We start from the raw sequence: 19,917 nt of genomic DNA on the forward strand, positions 1-19,917 counted from the left end.
TCATGATCATGGTTTGCTCTGGAATGACATCCATCATTCATATGAAAAAGGACAAAAGGTATCATGGATTCAAACTTTAAAAATGTGATAATGAATGTCTCATAGGAGTAGTTGTACAATATGTGTATGTCTAGAGTAATGACATGAACTGCAAACTGCAAATATAGCATCTATCTTGTCTGCTGCAGCAGCATCTTTCTATCCAGGGTCAAATTATGCTGCTGTAATATAACTCAGTATCAAATGGACATTAGAAACCATGGAGTATTTCAATTTGTTGTGTAAATCCAACACTTCTTTCTGGACACAGGGTACCACACTGATCAGATTGGAAAAACAGATGCAAACAGCCCATAAAAGGTTCTTTATCCAAATCAGTTCCTTGATTCTCATCAAGATAAAATAACAGAAACCTCACAGACATTGTCTGCTTCTCCTCCCTCCACCTCATGTCCACTTGGAAGACTTGACTACTTCTTGACCAAGTCTTGTATGACCACATAAGGGAATTCTCAGATATTGTCCATCATCCAGTGAGATCAGTTCCTATGACTTCGCCGCCTCTGCCTCAACTCCTCCCACTCTGTCCAAGTTGGCAGCAGTGAGCAAGGCTTTCTGCCTCTCCTTCCTTGCCTCCATCATGTTGTAGAACCTGCTGCCAAGAACCAGCGTACCGTAGACAGTCAGTCCCACCATGCTGACTGCAAACGTCTTGTAGGCCAAGTCGGCAAGCTTCTTCCCCGACGACATACTTATGGTCAGTTTTATGACCTAAGTGGAGCTGGACAGACCAAAATCAGACGAGATGCAGATCAATGCTCGCAGCAATGCTTGTTGTCTGTTATCTTTCATTCAGCATCAATAAACCTGTGGAAAATAAATACAAAAACAGATACCGGTAGTTACTTTCAAACACGAGTATTTTCCTGGTCTACTCCAATGTCTTCCAACACCTCTTAAGTTACAAAAATATGGGGACCCCATATTGCCACTAGTATGAACACCACTGATAATCTACATGAACAGATTGTTGTGCATCTTCTTCAGCTACAGCACATACACTGTAGTACATTCTATAATCAGGGAGGTGCAAGTTTCAGCACAAATTACAGCTGTTTCATTGTTTGTACTACTGAAGCTGAATCAGTGAATGTACGAATGAAGACGGGGTAAAATTTTACTTTATTTTAGATCTAAAACTGTTGTAAAATCAAACATGCGTAGACCCTAGTTACTGCTAGCTACATTAGTTAGAAATTATATAATTTCGACTTCAGACTGTAAATTTTTCTTTCTTCAGTAAAATTTAATAGATCTACAATTTCACACACAAACAAGCACACTAGACCTAACAATTAATAGCTGATGCCTGATGGTGCGGTAAAATTACATAAATGTGGCAGATAAAGTAAAAGGCCGAAAATATATGAAGAACAAGAGTAAAATACCTTAGCTATTTCGGTTTTTTTTAATCAAAGAAGAACAATAAAACGCCCTAAAAAGTTGTGTTAAAGGTAAAGACTTACAGTAGACCTAGATTCTATCTGTTTAGCGGAAGGCACAGGCCACAGCTCAGAGCAGAGTAGCGCGTATCCACAGCAGCTAGCATGCAGTGCGGTGAAGTTATGAAGTGGGGATTGAGCTGCTATAGTATTACAATGTACTGTACACTGTGCATGCATTGCATGTGTACATAACCTGTTACATAATCACTGGAGCAAGCTGTGTAGGACTCACAAAGAAAGCTAACAACCATATCTTTCTATGTATTGTAGGTCCATTATAATTTTTACAATGCAATGAAAAAAGGAAGCATGGAAAAGAATTCATTATTTTATTTAAACTATAAATGAATGTATCATTTTTGACAATTACTGAACGAGCCACATTGTTTACAACAACTTGAAAGGTTCGGATTCCCACAGCGAATAGGATCAGAATTTTGCTGTTTTCCCTTCTTAATATCCAACAATGGCAGAAAATGATCCATTAGAAGATAAAAGGGTTGAAGATTTAGCATCACATCTAGCAGAAACTACTGATAGGAATGTCCCAAACCTTCTGCTCGCTCTACAAGGTAACGTGAGATTATGATATATTCTGTAGTCCCAACTGTTGAGAACGCTGTAGGTCGATCATAGGACTCGCTGCAGCTGCTCTGCCGATTAGTATCTAAACCGCACCGGCGGAGTCGCGTCGCGCGCGTCGCGTCGTGGCGACCCCAACACGTTCATTACTTACTTGTTTACTTGGAGTTTACTTGGATGTAGAGACGTAAAGCGTTGCTTATTTGCCCCTCCAGGTTTCGCTATCCCTCTGATATGGGCTGTACTTTAGATTCAGACAAAAGCAAAGTAAATTTTATTTCACTTCGGGAAACCCACTCACAAGGGGGGCCCCTCCTTATAAGTAACCCGTCCCCCTTATAAGTAACCCCGTCCCCCTTATAAGTAACCCCCGGGGCACCCCTTATAAGGAGTCTCCACGCTTTTTTGCAATGCAACGCGAAAATGAAAGGACTGCGGCAATTCGCTTGATTATGTCCATAAAGCTTCACAAGTTTCCTAGTTACTCACGAAATTTGAGCAAAATCGGTTTGAGGCATCATATCTAAAATCATGGATTTAAATGCGATGTCAAACGACCCATGCGAGTGCTGAAATGCGAGCGATTACTGGCGGGAGTGTCGCCAGGCGCGGCGGCGCGGCAATGCTTGAGTGCAGACGTGGCGACTGAGTACGGAGGTCAGTCGCCACGTCTGCACTCAAACATTGCCGCGCCGCCGCGCCTGGCGACACTCACGCCAGTAATCGCTCGCATTTCAGCATTCGCATGGGTCGTTTGACATCGCATTTAAATCCATGATTTTAGATATGATGCCTCAAACCGATTTTGCTCAAATTTCGTGAGTAACTAGGAAACTTGTGAAGCTTTATGGACATAATCAAGCGAATTGCCGCAGTCCTTTCATTTTCGCGTTGCATTGCAAAAAAGCGTGGAGACTCCTTATAAGGGGTGCCCCGGGGGTTACTTATAAGGGGGACGGGGTTACTTATAAGGGGGACGGGTTACTTATAAGGAGGGGCCCCCCTTGTGAGTGGGTTTCCCGAACTGATTTAGACCTAGGCCCTAGGCTAGAGTCTATAGTCTATGTCTTGATATTGCACTATGTAAATTCAATGAAATTTGACATGACAGCCACAAGCACTGAGCAGGTTGACGCCCTTTAATTGTTTAGTCTTTTAGAGAATACAACGGCAACAATATTCAACTTAAAGTTTAATTCCCATTTTTAATATGTTACTATTTCGTAAAGGGGGCCTACGTTAAGACTCCAAATGGGAATTTACAATCTGTAGTTGAATAATGTTGCCATTGTATTCTCTAGGAGACCAACAAATAAAAGGCGTTGACCTGCTTTGACATTTGTAAAATGGCATGATACAAGTATAAACAAACTCACAACATTTTTTTTGGCAGAACTTGATAGTAAATTTACACTCTTTGATCCTATTGAAAAAAAAAATAAAATTCAGTCCTTTTTGTCCTTCACTAACACAGATTGCGGATTAGAAATAGAATGTTATCCCCAGATCAGGCTCAGTTTGTTTTCATGTTCATACATAGTCTATGTCATGATGTGTCATTGTGTATTGTATCAAGAAATTCCATCTTTCTCGCGTCATAACCCAAACTCCATACATCAGCAGAAGAGATCATATAGTTCTACTCATACTCTGTGTCCCTGAAGCAAATTCTGCTTTTATCCCCAAACCACTTGCATAGTTGCAATCGCATCTGTACCTGCTACATACCAGCCATGGCAGTTACTGCCTCAACAGACAAGTGCTTCTTTCCAAGAGGTTATCCTTCCTGTCATCAGGAGGTTGAAACCTCCAGTGGATTGCTTCCATGGTGCTTTAAATTTTACAGGAGAATTTATAGTGTGCACATCACTGTCTTTATTATATTGAAATAGAAATGCTACAATATATTGACTGCACCATCATATCACCTACTGTTACTGCACCTCCCATCCCAGTTGGAAAGAGCTGCTTCAGGGATTATCTCATCAAGATTCATTGCTAAGGTTTCAAGATGAATTAATGATAATGTCTTTTTTTAAATGATTTCCCAATCAATCATGATACCTACAATGAACATCATGTGGTTACCTATCCTATGGTACAATCCTGTAAGTATTAAACAGAGCCCTAATTATGCCTCTGTATTTCAGTTCCAGATTTCATTTCCTTCTTGAAATGGCTGGATCATGTCCTGCAAAGTGATTTCCTAAATGAATTTGTAGGGCTCATTTTCCAGCATCTGTCCTATCACCCTATTTGTAAATCCTGAATTTGCCTTTCTCTCTTTTACCGTGTATGCACAATGTAGATATTCTTGACAGTGTTGTACCAGGATCCCAAAGAGCAGAGAAGATAAAGAAGGAAATCTGGAACTATGAGTTGCTGCAGAGTGTTCTGATAGCTCTGAGGCAAGACTTCTCACAGATCAATGGAAAGTGGAACACAGCAGCTGCACTGGCCAAAATCCTTGCGTGAGTGACAAACGTAATAATAGCTAACATCAACTCCTCGATGGTTGGGACTGTAATTTGAAGTGGCAAAAAAGGGGGAAAAAAAGAAAAGAAAGACACATTAACATCTAAAGCCTCGACACCAACACAGATTTGGTCTTCATGATAGGTACATGTATTGCACGTCTTTGTGTGTACATGATGTTCATTGTTTAGACAAATGTCAGTTTTATATTACACTGTACATGCATGAAACAAGTAAAAGCTGTGCAAACATAATGAGGCCAGATCAGCATTGAAACTATACATTTATTTAGTGGCCCCAGTGTCAGAGATGAAGAAAATCCTGTTAAGTATTCCAGTGTGTTCCAGTAATTGTACACATTGCTTCAATAGAGTACATACATGCTAGTGTTTACTGTTATCAAGTTTTCTAGAATGTTCTGTGTTGTTAGTTGATAACTGCATTCAGTTTGATTCAGCTGATAATCTAGAGAGAGGAAAAGTTTTGGAGAATAGATTACTACTGTCACCACTGCCAAAGAAGTCAATCAATATATAGTAGAAGTACAAAGTAGGTCAGTTTGTATGGTGTTTGTTAGTTGTCATTTTTCCCCACTAGAAGTAAGTTTTCACCAACTGCTTTCCCATTCCAGGCATTGCTCTGTTGGGCTAGACCCTCCTGACTCCCATGAGTTCCATGCCATCTTTCTACCAGAGGCAGCAGAAAGGCTTATCATCCTGTCACGCAATATCCAGCATCGCTACTGCAAGATCCCAGAGAAAACCTTGACCCTCAAAGATGACTTGATAGGCAACTTCAAGGAGGTGATTGAATCTCTACAATGGCTTTACAGTGGACACCTCTTCCTCACAACCAATGGTAAGCAACCAAAATGATACCTGCAGCTCCACTCTTGAATTGCACAAATGCACTTTTTAAAGGATAGTATAGGACAATATACCAGCAGATTTTTTTAAATTTATTGTTTCTATTTTTATTTATTTTGTTTTTCACTGTGGTATGCTTAATGTAATTATCATCAGTTATGCCATCTTTCATGAAAGCTTAACTCGCTGAGTTTAAAAATTGTTTCACTAATCAATCTATATGTAAAAGATATAGTATTTCCATCTGTCTCTGCCTACAGTGCTGAGGTCGAATTACCTGTTGCAGATGTTGATCACGGATGACAGAGAAACTAGTGTCACGCTGCTGGGATTGATTCAGAGTGCAGTGAGAGTGAACTCGTGAGTTTGAATTACCTCTTTATTTTTCGTGATGACAATGAAGTTTATTGCTGAATTAGGCCAATGTCACAGTGACATTTTATTGACAAGAAGGGTTTGTCATATGTTCTAAATTGTCGGGAAACCAGAGTCGTCATCTTTGGCATTATTACACTCTTCAGATGTTATTGAGAGTGAGTGATAAGAAGAAGTGTGCTAGGCCCTTGCTCTTAGGAGTGCTTGTCTTACAGATATCCCTTTTATGTGCTTTTTGTGTACATGTTGTTGGGTTCTCTTTACCAGAAAGAATTCACATTTTGATATTGAATTGCTAGTTGGTAGGTTCCCGTTTTCTATCATGATGAAAATAAAATGAATTGTATCACAGAGGGATATTGCCCTTCAAAATATAAATTACATCAATGTGCTGTGCGTATAAAACAAAAGAACAATATCAAAAGGAATTAAGTAGAAACATCATTTATCACCACACCACTATTAACTGCACTTCAGCAGTTTTCTGTGAAAATGAAAATAAACCAGCATTTAATGATCTTTTCTACACTATTTCCAATGCTGTCAGAGTGGTGCTGAATACGCTTGATGAGAAGGTTGTGCACAGTCTCCTGGATGAAATCGTCTTCAAATTGTCGGCCTTCAATGATGCAGAGATTGGAGCGGCAGCTACAAGAACACTTGTCAACATTGCAGCCAGCCATGAAGCCCTTATCAAGTTGTTGTACACAAGATACAAGTGGGTAAAACTGAAGCCTCTCCATTCAGTGTACCGAGCAGGGAGAAATATGATTATCTATATAGTATTGTTACATTGAGGCATAAGTCTGTATAGTGAAGTTCAAAGAAGCATGGTTCATTAATGCAAGCAAGAGTTGTAATCTGAGAATATATGGTTCATTGATTAGCAGTAACTGAAGTTTTAACTATTTGTATGATTATTTGTATTTGTAGCATAATAGTATGGCAAGTTAGAGCTTTAATTTCTGATACATTGCTTAGCTCATGTTTGATATTTCAGGGAGTTGATGATCTGTGGTTTGTTACAGGGGATTGAGACCTCTGTTGAGTCGCTGGACGGGTCGAGGATTTGGTCGCGATCTTAAACGCCTTCTGTCTCTTCTTGATGCAGGGTCAGCACAACAGGCTGAACTACAGGTGTGCATAAACTCATTGCCTTTGTCAGGAATCATGTTTCCCGGGACACCTTTTCAATTTACTATAAACTTTGAATGAGGAAATTTTTCTGATTTCATCAATACTTGACTCCGTGCAGAGAAAATTCAGATACTTTGGCACTGTTGCTTTCATGATGGAAACCATCTAAATAGATTTTTCTTTTTTTTTAAACTGTAATGTTAATATTATTTCAGCATGGAAAGGTAGGCTTTTCTTATTCCATACACTTCTCTTTTCTCTTGAGGACACAGTAGGCTGTGGGTATTTGTTTACATGAAGGCCACCATTTTCTGTCAGGCATGTGAGTTCAGTAATGCAGTACTGCATGTTTTCCATTGTAAGTTATGACTTACATACCTGTTGCAAACATTAATGTGGCTTTTTGCAAGTAGTGATTATACACGACATTATGCTATGCCCATGATCATTGTTATATGTTTGAATGATTCTTTGACCTTTTTTTTTTTCCTGGCAGAGATTACATCGGGCAGCCACCACCATACAGGCAATATGGCGAGGAATTCTACAGAGGAGAAAGCTGAAGAAAGCCAAACGGGGCATGTCCACACTCCAGAGGACTTACAGGTGGAGCATTCATGTTCCTATTCAGTAGAAATCTGTTTGGCAGTTAAAGTGATAATTATGAACTGACTTCACAAATGTCTTGATGTGGGGGGGGGGGGGGTGGATTACCTGTGAAAGTTTCCCAGAGAAGGCACAGAGATAAAGGCCTTATGATTTGAAAGGAGCAGAACATAGCCATAAAATGATGGCAAATCACATTCATTCGCTTGCAAGTCTGCATGTAGAAAGTGGTCCCAGAGAGAAGCCAGTTTTTTAAAGGGATTGTACAATTTCGGTTGAGGTGAGGCTTCAGATTTCCAACATTTTTTGATGATTTAGAGAGATAATTAGAAAACTCTCATGAAATATAAAAGAGCATATACAATGTAATTCTAAGGGGAATTCAACATATATTTGCTGAAAATTGGTTTTGAAATGGCCGATATCCAAAATAAAACAATCGTAATGAAAGGTGGGGCCCACCTTTATTAGGATCGCTTTGTTTAACTTTGTCTTTGGATATCTCGGCCATTTCAGAACCAATTTTCAGCAAATAAACTCTGAATTCCTCTAGAATTGTATGCTCTTTAACATGTTACAGAGTGGTTTCTAAGTATCTTGCAAAAAGTTAAAAGCTGAATCCTCACCTCAACCAATACTATGGCATCCCTTAAAATCTTATTCAGTGGTCAGGATATCCCATTTAAGGTACTCTCATAAACCTATAACTGTTCAATACAATCTTATTTCTGTTTATATAGACAAAAGAAGGAGGAAAAGTCGAGGGTGCATGAGTACGAGAAAGAGCAGAGGGAGCTCCAACATCAGCTGCTGATGGCAAGAAGAAAGGCCATCCGTGAGACAAGGCAGAAACAGCTGGACATGATCAGTGCCATGCACCCAGGTACAGCCAACTTCAGATACGGATTAAGCTATTTGATCATTTTTTTTTTTAAATTTCAGATTCAGAGTTCAATAAAAACAATAAATATGTAAAATATTTTGTGACATTGTAGACACACTATAAAATTTCCAATTAAACTGGATATCAGAAAATCATCCTCCATGGCATTCTATATCAACATCATGATTGAAAGGTATCTGTTGAGTTTACTGTGACATGAACAAAAAAGCTGTTTTTATTTTTAGATACTGACAAGCTAAATATCCATATGAAGAAAAAAATGTCTCACAAATTTGACTGCTAAAGAACCTAAATCATTTTATCACAAAGATATTTATATTTCATCATTTCGATTAGATTTTTTTTAGATACTGACAAGCTAAATATCCATATGAAGACAAGATAAATATCCATATGAAGAAAAAAATGTCTCACAAATTTGACTGCTAAAGAACCTAAATCATTTTATCACAAAGATATTTATATTTCATCATTTCGATTATTCTTCAGCTGATGTGAACAAGTACCTAGCCTTGTCACAAATCCAGAGTGCAATAAGAATTCAGGCCCGGTGGCGAGGGGTGTTGGAGAGACGTAAGCTTGGTCTTCGTAAGGCATCTGCTCTCCAGGTCAAGGCAGCAATTACTATCCAGAGACATGTAAGTTTGGTGGTGCATGCAATAGCACAAGCTATTTGTATGTATGTATATATGTGTGTGTGTGTGTGTGTGTGTGTGTGTGCATCAGAGTGAGTGTATGTGTATATGTTTCTGGATAATATTATGTGTGTTAACTTTTGATTTCATCACTATTGTTTTTAACATATAATGTAATTCGTTGACAACTGACAAGCCATGAGCCATAGAAAGTAATTTCCAGTTTATTTTGAAAACAGAACCAATTCTTCTATAATCATTGAAACACTGTATCAGTGAACATAAATGCTACAAAGCTGTGTTTTTGTTACAGGATGAAGTCACCTCTGTTCATTGTTTTACCTCTCCCTGCTCAGGTGAGGAGATTTCTTAAAAAGCAAGAAGAGAAGAGGAAAGAACCATTTCTATGGCAACCCCCTCCAGGCCTGGATGATGAGAGGCGCGTAGAACTGCAGAGAGAAATTGATGAGAAACGCAACAAGGAAAAGGTGAAGTACTACATACAATAAGAGAGCACTGGGAAAGAAAATTAAATTACATTATTGTGACATTTTTTTCTTTTTTTTCAAGAAGAAAAAGCCATCCTAATTTTGATCTTCTCTTCCTCCTCCTCCTTCTTCTCCTCCTCCTCTACTACCACCACCATCCTCTTTCCCCAGCCCAAAGAGTTGAGCCGTGAAGCCCAAGAAGAGCTCCACCAGCAGGCCCAGGAGATGCTGCTGAGGTATGTGGCCTTCCGGGCCCAGCACCGCAAGAACTACCAGAGGAGAGAGGCTCTCCTTGCTGCTCTCAACACCGATGCAGACCTGCTCACCAGTGAGTTGTCACAAAGAAGTTTTATTTAGGGTTATGAGTTTTCTTCAGTCTGTCTCCCTCTGTAAAAATTAAAATTGTAAGATTGCAACTGCTGATCTTATAATCTTAGTTGCGATCATACAGTTTTCATTTGTACAGAGGGAGACAAACCGAAGAAAACTCATACCTCATATCTTCACCCCTCTGCTTTAATAATCTCTTGCTTTCAAGTTTTATTTTATTGATGATTTGTAGTCAAGGGTGATAGAATGAATTTAATATTAAATTGGTGCTGTGATGAAATGTTTCAATGTTGGAACTAGCTTACCTCTGCAAATCCTTCCAACAAAAATGACACTTGTATTATCTTACAATAGATTTACTAGTAGGCTTCTTCCAACCTGTAGTGATTTGCTGGCTAGCTTTCGTCCACTCCTGTGGTTGGTAGAAGCCTATATCTCCTATTGTACGATCTCCCCAACTGATGAGTTTTCTGCATCATTGTATATGCGCTGTATCTTGTTCCTTTGAGTGCCATACACTTTTTGTATACATTTTGCCCATGTTCCGGATACAGGGATGTTTGCTTGACAAATTGTTGTTTAGTCACAGTTAGCTGATTTCATTATCAACATCCTCTCCTCAATGCTGAGATTCAGGTCAAAATTACTGTGCAAGAAGAAGGATGAAGGATGTTTTCAGTTCTCTTTTGTAGGTATTAGTACCCTCTACATAATACCATACAGCATACATTGTAGTGTAACCTATCCCATTGATGTCTTGCACAGCAGGGCCCTATTTCAGGAAAGATGTTAGGATAGCAATTCTTGCTGGAATGGCAACTTCCCATACTGACAGCCAATCAGGAAGCAGGACTCCTGTCATTACCGTTACACTAACCATTGCAGCAAGAGTTGCTATTGTAGCAATTTTTAAATGAAATGGAGCCCTGGTGTGTTTATTTTTTTGTTTATGTATTTCATAGTAGAGAACACGTATGGGTGAAGAAATAAATGGCATAAGCCAATTACACATTTCTTATAACATCGCCATATTGGCATTCTGGCAAGACATGCACAGAACTTTCCCATTTCCATGAATCTTTTACATTGTTTGTCATGGTCTGTGTTATCGTTTTGTCTTGTGCTTACCCACCGTGTTGTTTACCTACACTCTGTATACATGTGCATCGTACTTGTTATGTTGTAACGTAGCATGTGAACCCTATCAATATAAAAGGTTTCTCTTCTCATGCACATTCATTCTAATCAGACGCACCCAAAGTGGATGTTGCCTCCAATCGTGATGTCTACACATTCACCAGCCACTCGGCACCCATTGCGGCCAAGGCACTGGCCAATCACAGAGAGGAACTCCAGTTGCTACGGCAACCATGGTGGCGGAAACTTCACATAGAGGAGAAGACGGATGATGAGATAGCAGAAGAGTACGACACAGAGTTCAAGATTCTCTAGCAGTGGCTGATTGATTGTGAACATTTATTAACATCATATTACTGATTGAACACTTCAGTGAACTTGAGAACTGAGGATCTCAGTCTGTAGCTGAAATACAGTGATTCATTCCTGAGTTGCATCTAAAACATCGTCATCCCGAGCTATGTGGTCCAGTGGAAGATAAATTCAGTCAAATCTGCGTGAGAGTCATGTCTGTCAAATTTTGCTTAAGTGAAAATAAACATGGACCTTAAATATGACAGGTGTGTGTATGTTAACATCAAATACAGTCAGCCTCATCTGAATTGAATCCAATAGGGACCGGTGAAAATCCCACTTTTTTTTTTGGTGAATTCTAACTTACAGAATTTTCTTTGACTTAGCCAGTCTTTTGACTTGTGCGAGGTCATCTAAGGCAAGGTTGACTGTACTGCCAAAGCCACAGCCCAAGTCAAAGCTTTTTCTCCGGTCTCAATATATTTGACTAATGCAGAGTTGACTGTACACAGTTCAGCCTGCATATAATGACCACTGAAGGGAAACATGAAAGGTGACCCATATAGACAGGTAGGCAAGTACTGCAGAAACAGGTTTGTGGCCAATTTGATTTGATCACACAATATCCATACTAGAGGCATCAAATGCATGTCTCCAACAAACATATGAAAGCAAGAGGCATTACTAGCAGTCTTGTCTCAGACTTGAATGAAAACAAAGTGTTTTGTTTGTAATTTCTCTTATACTCAGTTCGTTTGGTCCAAAAAAAAAAAAAAACAACAACAGACGAGGCTCTCAGGTGAGATAGAGAAACTTGCAGAAAAGTTAGTACCTTAGGGAAACTTGATAAAATGAACACTGCTATAACGAGATATTGGTTATTACAAGGAAACTTTCGTGCTCCCGACTTTCCTTCCACAGAAGTCTATGTAAAATGCTACTCTCATAGCGAGATCGGCTGTAACGAAATCACTGCTGTAACAAGATAAATTTTGTGATTTCTCAACAAAGAAAAACATAGTTAATCAAACCTTTTACTGTTACAGTGAACTCCTGTTATAACAAACAGGGTTATATTGAAATTTCGGTTACAATGAAGTAAAAATTATCCACTCTCTGTATTTTTATTGTTTACTTGTTCGGTTATGATGAAATTTTGATACAGTCAAACTCGGATACCTCGACGTCGGATAAGCCGAATATCGCTTACCTCGGAGGCAAAATGGAAGTCCCGATTGCTCCTATGGAGTTTCCGTGTGTTAAAATTTGCGTAGCTCGAAAAAAACTAACTCGAAATTCGGTTACCTCGAAGGGAAATCTCATGTCCCGATCTTTATCAACTTATTGTTTTTCCCAGCATGTTGCTCGAAGTGAAATTCGAACATCACGCACGCAACATTTTCCCCCCGATTAAGCACGCGTGGACAGCGGAGACATGTCACAAATCTTTTTACACTCGATTGTAAATATTCCGAGACAGATCATGCCCTCAAAACAATACATGGCTGGCAAAAAAAAAAAACCCGCCAAGTCCCCCACACCTACCTACACACATACACGGTATGCACATAGCACCCATGCCAATGGAGTGCTTACGATAGCACTACGCTCTGCCCCAGCATCTCCTTTTCTTTAATCACTGTGTTCTGATTTTGCGGTCGTGATGGTCATACCGCGCGCGTAGATTTCTTAACCGCCGTGGCGCACCTGCTTAGGTGTTGACAGTTAAATCTTTGGCATTAATCACGGTCCACTGTCCGAACATCAATTTCCTGCGAAGTGCTTCTCTAACTTTTTCCTTTCATGAAGTTAGACAGACTGCCGGAGCGAATAGCGAGAATATGAATTGCGTAACTTCAATTTCCAAAATGTGAAAGAAACTGGGTACAAATTCTCTTGGCAACAGACTTTTCTGCCATTTTCCTTTTGTTGGTCGAAGAGAGCAGCACGTTTATCACTTTCGAGCATGGCAACGAAGCGAAAATTGAACGCAAAATCGTATCAGGAAAAATACTCAATCCTCACATTCATGGATGAAAATCCAACATGGAAGAAAAAAGATGTTGCGGCAAAGTTTAATGTGAAGACCAACACACTGTCGGACATGATAAAAAACCGCCACAAAATTGTGCAAGCAGTTGAAAATCCTAGTGATGCTCGGAAGGGCGTCAAGAGAATGAGGCAGATGACATTCGACAATGTGGACGCGGCTTTGATCACGTGGTTTCGGCAAAGGGAATCTCTACCCGATCTCCGGCTTGATGGGGAGATGCTGCTTGAAAAAGCCAAATACTTTGCCAAAGAATTTGGTCACGAGACAGCTCCCTCACAGGGCTGGATAGATCGTTTCAAAAAACGACACGGAATAGGCCACATCAAAAAGGCTGGAGAAGCTGCTGGGGTGGATGAAGAGCTTGTCCAAGGCTGGAAAGATGGAAAGCTGATAGATATTCTGAGGCGTTATGACCCGAAGGATATCTACAATGCCGATGAAACTGGTTTATTTTGGCAAATGTTACCGGAGAAGTCCCTCGGTTTTCAGGGCACTACCTACCATGGAGGTAAACAGCAGAAAACACGTGTCACTGTTCTAGTGTGCGCTAACATGGATGGCAGCGACAAACTCCCCCTCTTTGTCATCGGGAAGAGCAAGCGACCACGCGCATTTAAGAACGTGAAGAAACTGCCAGTTGCCTACGAATCCAACAAAAAGGCCTGGATGACGGGGGCATTGTTTGAGGCATGGCTGAGGAAACTTGACGGCAAGATGGAAGGGAGAAAAATTGCAATGGTTATCGATAACTGCCCGGCCCATCCTCACATTAAGCTGGACAACATTGAACTTGTGTTTCTGCCGCCAAATACTACCAGCTTGACCCAGCCAATGGATGGTGGTGTCATCAGAAATTTGAAACAACACTATCGGCACATCCTTGCATTCCGACGACTTGCAGCGGCAGATGAGGGAATTCCCTTCAAATGGGACCTTCTTGACGCTATCATCGCTTTGAAGACGGCATGGAACAAGGTATCCCAACAGACAATAGCCAATGTATACAGGCATGTTGGATTCGTTCTTCCGTGTGAGCAAGTAGAGGAAGATGGAGATCGCGGTGAAGAGGGAGGTGTTGAAGACGCACAAGAATTTCGCGGCATCTGGGAGAGATTGGGCGACCTCTTCCCGCTACCGGCCATGGAGAAATACGTAGACGTGGATGCAACAGACACGGGCGTCGAGCTATTAACGGATGACCAGATTGTTGAAATCACCGGAGTCAAAGAAGACGGCGAGAGCGATGACGAGAACGGTAATGGTGAAACCAGTAGCCAACAGGGGGAGGATTGTGTGCGCAAACCACCTTCGATCAGTGAAGTGTGTCAAGCTCTGAATGTGATCAGGCAGTTTGACATCTTTGAGCAAACACCGGCTGAGCTGCAATTGCTCGTGGAGAACTATGAGTTGTATCTCATGAGTAATTATAAACGTCAGAAAAAGCAAGCCAACATCACTGACTATTTCGCTGTTAAGGAGTGATGAGACAAATGTGATTCGTACATGTTGTAAAGCCACAAAACATGTTTCTAACGAACTTCTGTTAATGTTTCTACCTATTACTAAAGTTATCTAGGCACTGATCATGCAAAACCTTCTCCGTTCTTAAAATCAAGCAACTTTTTTTTAATGACTTCCCCTCCATTACTTTACGCTTTTCTGTCTACTGACTTATCCATTAGATACAACGGGAAAATATAAATCTGTAATGTAATGTAATGTAATCACCGACTCTTTCGCTGTTACGGGATTATGAGTGATGAGACAAATATGATTCGTACATGTCTAATTTAAAGCCACAAAACATGTTTCCAACGAACTTCTAAAGGTGTCATACCTATACTGTATTATTGAAGTTATGCAAAACCTTCTCCGTTCTTAAAATCAAACAACTTTTTATGACTTCCCCTCCATTACTTTACGCTTTTCAGTGTACTGACATATCCATTGTATACGACGGGAAAAATATAAACCTGTAATGTTGGATTTTAACGTTTGCTTTCATTGTACCATTTGCTGCCTCATATACTTAAAGTAAGGCTTGGCTTTGCATGTAATATGATGATTTTAAGTGGTGACCTCATGAAACAACAGAACTACACTGTATTAGAAATGTAAGTACACATAAACCCAAAGTTGTTTGAACGTAAAACTCGATCTTGGGTTTCATTGATTTCAGATCTGGCCTTTGGAGTGATCAATGATTGTTTCTGAAAATACTGTACATTTACTGTATGAAACAAAATATTTCAACCTCACCCTATGAACTCGCGAAGGCCAATTTTCGCTTAATTTTGTCATCGGTTCACCTGCTCGGTCTATGAATAGGCAGAGCACTAATTCTAATTAATGACGACCACTAAACTATTAACAGACTTTATGAGGTCAGACGTCTACACTAAAGTTCTGTAAACAATTACTTTACCCTGTTATGTCTCGTATCTTATTTGAGTTTTCGGTAATGTATTTTTCTTCCCCCTTTATTAAGCACTATCGTATGAGATTGCTTCTCTCTTTTTTTTTTTTTTTTATGCGAGCAATCACTCTTTGTTAAAGTTTATGATTACAGTGGCAATGTACTCAGAAGTCGTAGACCGAATCTGATCTTGCGATATTAATCACTATTGGTCTTTGGCAACCAAGTAGCCCAACCTTCGTGTGTTGCGCTTATTGCTGATTGCGACTGTACATGTTGTATTAGTACATCGGTTTTGTTTGAATTAGCGTTGTACTGTCTGCCTTGGAGTCACCCTCTAAGCGACCGTTATTCTCCCAATCACGCATACACACATACACATACACTGAATGATGTTCGCCACGTGCAAGGTGCGTTACCGTTCTCTACACTTGTTTATTGCGCCAGTTTCTCATCCATATAACAACGTGTTCATCTCGTCAATACAGCACACACGATTTGTAGCTAGTAGACACGCAATAGACCGCTGCGCTGCGTAGCAGTGCTCCCTGTAGCTCCACGTGCACGTTTTCACTGGACGTAAATGTCAACGATTGTCACTGTTTTGGTGAGCTTCGTGTTACACTTTTAAGCCATCAAGCATGTGTTAACTTTGTGCATAATATTAAAAGTTTACAAAGCTAAGAATGTGATTCATGTGATTCTTGTGTATCTGTCTGCTTGGTAAATCTAGTTTTCGACAGGTTCCTCCACTGTATTCTGTAGACACACCACATCCACACGCAGATACAAATACTGTACATGTACATTCAGCACGCATTTCTCGCCCTCGATTACGTACCGGTACATTGTATTTTCTTGTTGTTTTTATGGTGATTGGTGAGTCAATTGTCCAGCAGAAAATGGTGTTGATTAGAAGAACATCGATTTCCATTCCATTTATACATTTTCAAGTCGACTCAATTCCAATTGACAAGCATGCAAACAGTCGGTAGGCACCATAACAGATACCGTGTTAACATCGATAAACATTGGATAAGTCGAAGAAAATTCGACGTACGCGTACCTCGAAATTCGCGTACCTCGAACCATTTTCTTCAGTCCCGACTACTTCGAGGTATCCGAGTTTGACTGTATAACGAAAGAAAACTGCCGGTCCTGAGGACTTCAGTGTAACGGGAGTCCACTGTATAGCGAGGAAAACTGCTTGGTCCGGACCTTCTTATTATATTGAGTTTCCCTTGTAACTGGTACTCTTACAGATAGGGCTCAACACATAGTTCTGCAGCCACTAAGCATAACAGTGAAATATTGCCCATGAGTAATGGAGTAGGTGGCCACAATACGCGAAGTCTATCACACATACAGGCGTAATGTACTCTATATGATTTATCTGCAAGAAAGTTTGTAGTGGCCATATCAAGCAGGTGGACTCATAGAGACATTTGGCCTCTGAAATGAGTTTGACTGTTTGTGTATCTTTGCTCCATTGATGAATACAGCTTTGTATAATGCCTTTGACAGTTTCACCTTGACCATTTCCCTCCAATACTTCCTGACATTGATTGTCATGTGACTATGAGAGTATATATCTATTACCATTACGGGTTTCCAGTTATCACTCATTTCAATATGTTAGTTGACACAATCTGACCATGTAAATGCACAGAGACCAAATCACCTTGACATTCCTGTGTATCATAGCTATGTATGTAATATTGTCCCGAATACACATGTCCCACTGGTATATCAGATAAAAACTTATAGCAAATAGAATGTATTAAACAAGCAACAGACAAATGAAAGTTTTAGTGATATGTGATCAAATGTTACGGCTATTTCCCTGAACTTCAGCCAATGAACATGGAGACTGTTTGAAACTAACAAAGATTTACCTTGATAACACCAATGTTGGATCACCTGCATTAAACATCATCCATAAACCTACATGGTTTAAATACAGTGTTGCTAATTTTATACTTCTCCATGGTAACTCCGTGGTATTCTACACAGTATGAAGTGTACTTATCGTCTCAGACGCAGGAAATAAAACTCTCCAAGACGGAAAGAAAACTGTATTGTGTATTTTTCTGTGGTATGGAAATGAGAAGTATGCTGGTACTAGGCAAGAGATTTCATTGTCACATGAAACATGCAAGGCACTGATGAGGTGCCCATTGCATGGTAACTTAAATTGATTTAACGATACATGTTCATGACTAACAGTACTCAATTTATATGTCCAACTTCACACAAATTATTTATCTGCCCAAACACAAATTTCAATCACCCTCTTACCTTTGTGCTAGTTTTTATTCATAACAACTTTTAATGAGGTGTAAGATTTCACGTTGAATCCCACATCTTATATTTCTTTGGCACAAATGAATTTACGGCTCAAAATCACATAAAAGATGTAATATGCTAAATGTACTTGTCGAATGGCATGTAGTTCTTAAGCCTCAGTTACATAAATATTGTACATACTATCTCACATTACAGCAGTTGTCCAAATTAATCAATGCCCCCCCCCCCCCCCCTTTAAAGAAGAGACCACAAGTTCATAATGTATTTCAGCTGCCAGTCATTTTTCCATGTTCTTTTATTACTGACATTGTAAACTTTGCCTTTATTATCATTTTCACCAAACATAAAATTACTGTTAGCCTCTGCTATCTGTCAAGTAGAGAGAAAAAGGACACCCTAAGCCTCGAAAAGACAGATAATCGTCATGGTAACTGCACAAGCCCCTCTGACAATGGTGAACCACATGTCAAACCATTTATCAAAGAATCTTGGAATTTGGCAACTGGTGTAGTATAAAAGTTTAAAAATTAAGAAAGTTTCAGTGAACTCCTCTTGTAATTGAGCCAAAGAAAAATGTGTAGCGTTGTACCAACACATGTCTTTTTGTGAGATATTTCATAGAGTTTCATGTGCCTTCTACACAAGAGAAACAACTAGAGTTGTACTGGTAACAATATTATGGGCTTATGGAGGATCAATTTCTATCAACTTGCTCAAGGTGAAATTAGGCAAGGTTGACTGCAGACATTGATTGCTGTGATACCTATAGTGTACCCGCTTTCAGACTGTGGTTTCCAACCAGTCAATGAATACACAGAAATCTTTGGCCATGTACAAAATAATGTGAATAAACATAAGTACTTGTTTTGTCCTATTTCAAGAGGAGCAAATTCATTGTCACAACTAATGATTCCAAGTGAAGACATATCATAAAACTTCAAAAGCTGACAAACAATACACAATGTGATTTTCCAATGATGAATCAAGTTGCTTGCATCAATACTTTTCTCTAGCACAACTTGCATATATGTATGACTAATGGATGGATTAACAATGCTAACAGCAATACAAAATCAAGCCCAAGATGTTGTAATGATCACATTTGGCTGATATATGTATGTAAAAAGTAAACTAGAAATGTCGCTTTGGCGACTGGTATGCCTCCGCCATAATGCATGATTTTCCCAATAGGTCTAGATAGTACATGTGGACAATGTGTGATTACATTTTCACAAAATTGGCAAAATATTGAAATGACAAGTTTGTCCCAAATGTGTTGAATGTTCACCTTCCTTGACCTAGGTTTAATTGGATGAATAGGAGAGCATGTATCTAGGGATTTAAGGACTTTAACTCGACTTTGACCCATTCATACATTTAGGCATCGAGTAATTTTCAAGGTACAGGTGTGGAGAAAAAGTGCAATTTCTGAATTGAATAGTAAATTGTTACCATTTTCATCTGGCCCTTGACCCTAAAATTCATAAGATAATCACTTTCAGGTAGAACATGCATAATATGTACTAAGTTTCAAGATAACTTGAGCCACTTCCGAGATATGGAGGAAAAAGTTAGTTCAGCACTTTCGCTTGATCTTTGACCTTTTGACCTTTGAGGCAAAAAAAGAAAAAAAAAAACTTTCCAGAGAATTTCTATTAGGTTACACATGTATGCATACACCAAGTGTAAAAAAAAAAATAACCCTGCAGGCATTGCATGATAGGAGGGAAATAGTAAAATTTTGAAGTGTTGCACTTGACCTTTGACCCCTGACCTTTGACCCATGAACCCTACATTCTCTAGATAA

At 39.5% G+C, this 19,917-nt stretch overlaps 2 protein-coding genes across 2 annotated transcripts; both read left to right on the plus strand.

Annotated features, from left to right (window-relative positions):
- Positions 1 to 1,902: 1,902 nt before the first annotated feature.
- On the plus strand, positions 1,903 to 11,481 carry LOC140237531 (IQ calmodulin-binding motif-containing protein 1-like). The gene is made up of 12 exons (XM_072317466.1): positions 1,903 to 2,077; positions 4,396 to 4,558; positions 5,194 to 5,420; positions 5,689 to 5,788; positions 6,351 to 6,521; positions 6,832 to 6,940; positions 7,437 to 7,546; positions 8,287 to 8,429; positions 8,940 to 9,088; positions 9,442 to 9,573; positions 9,745 to 9,901; positions 11,153 to 11,481. The coding sequence occupies exons 1-12, from the start codon at positions 1,972 to 1,974 to the stop codon at positions 11,353 to 11,355; spliced, it is 1,770 nt and encodes a 589-aa protein (XP_072173567.1). The 5' UTR covers positions 1,903 to 1,971; the 3' UTR covers positions 11,356 to 11,481.
- A 2,267-nt stretch (positions 11,482 to 13,748) lies between these two features.
- LOC140237530 (tigger transposable element-derived protein 4-like) lies at positions 13,749 to 15,206 on the plus strand. The gene has a single exon (XM_072317465.1). It carries the CDS (start codon positions 13,847 to 13,849, stop codon positions 14,867 to 14,869), a length of 1,023 nt encoding a protein of 340 aa, XP_072173566.1. The 5' UTR covers positions 13,749 to 13,846; the 3' UTR covers positions 14,870 to 15,206.
- The last annotated feature ends 4,711 nt before the right edge of the window (positions 15,207 to 19,917 follow it).

The sequence above is a fragment of the Diadema setosum genome, chromosome 14 (assembly GCF_964275005.1).
Source record: "Diadema setosum chromosome 14, eeDiaSeto1, whole genome shotgun sequence".
Taxonomy (NCBI): Eukaryota; Metazoa; Echinodermata; class Echinoidea; order Diadematoida; family Diadematidae; genus Diadema; species Diadema setosum.

What these genes read in the sequence shown, in the direction of transcription:
- LOC140237531 (XM_072317466.1), top strand. Translation starts at nt 1,972, where the DNA reads ATGGCAGAAAATGATCCATTAGAAGATAAAAGGGTTGAAGATTTAGCA. An exon ending in GCACTGGCCAAAATCCTTGC is followed by an intron (nt 4,559 to 5,193) that starts GTGAGTGACAAA and finishes TTCCCATTCCAG; the next exon opens with GCATTGCTCTGTTGGGCTAG. An exon ending in CACAACAGGCTGAACTACAG is followed by an intron (nt 6,941 to 7,436) that starts GTGTGCATAAAC and finishes TTTTCCTGGCAG; the next exon opens with AGATTACATCGGGCAGCCAC.
- LOC140237530 (XM_072317465.1), top strand. Translation starts at nt 13,847, where the DNA reads ATGTTACCGGAGAAGTCCCTCGGTTTTCAGGGCACTACCTACCATGGA.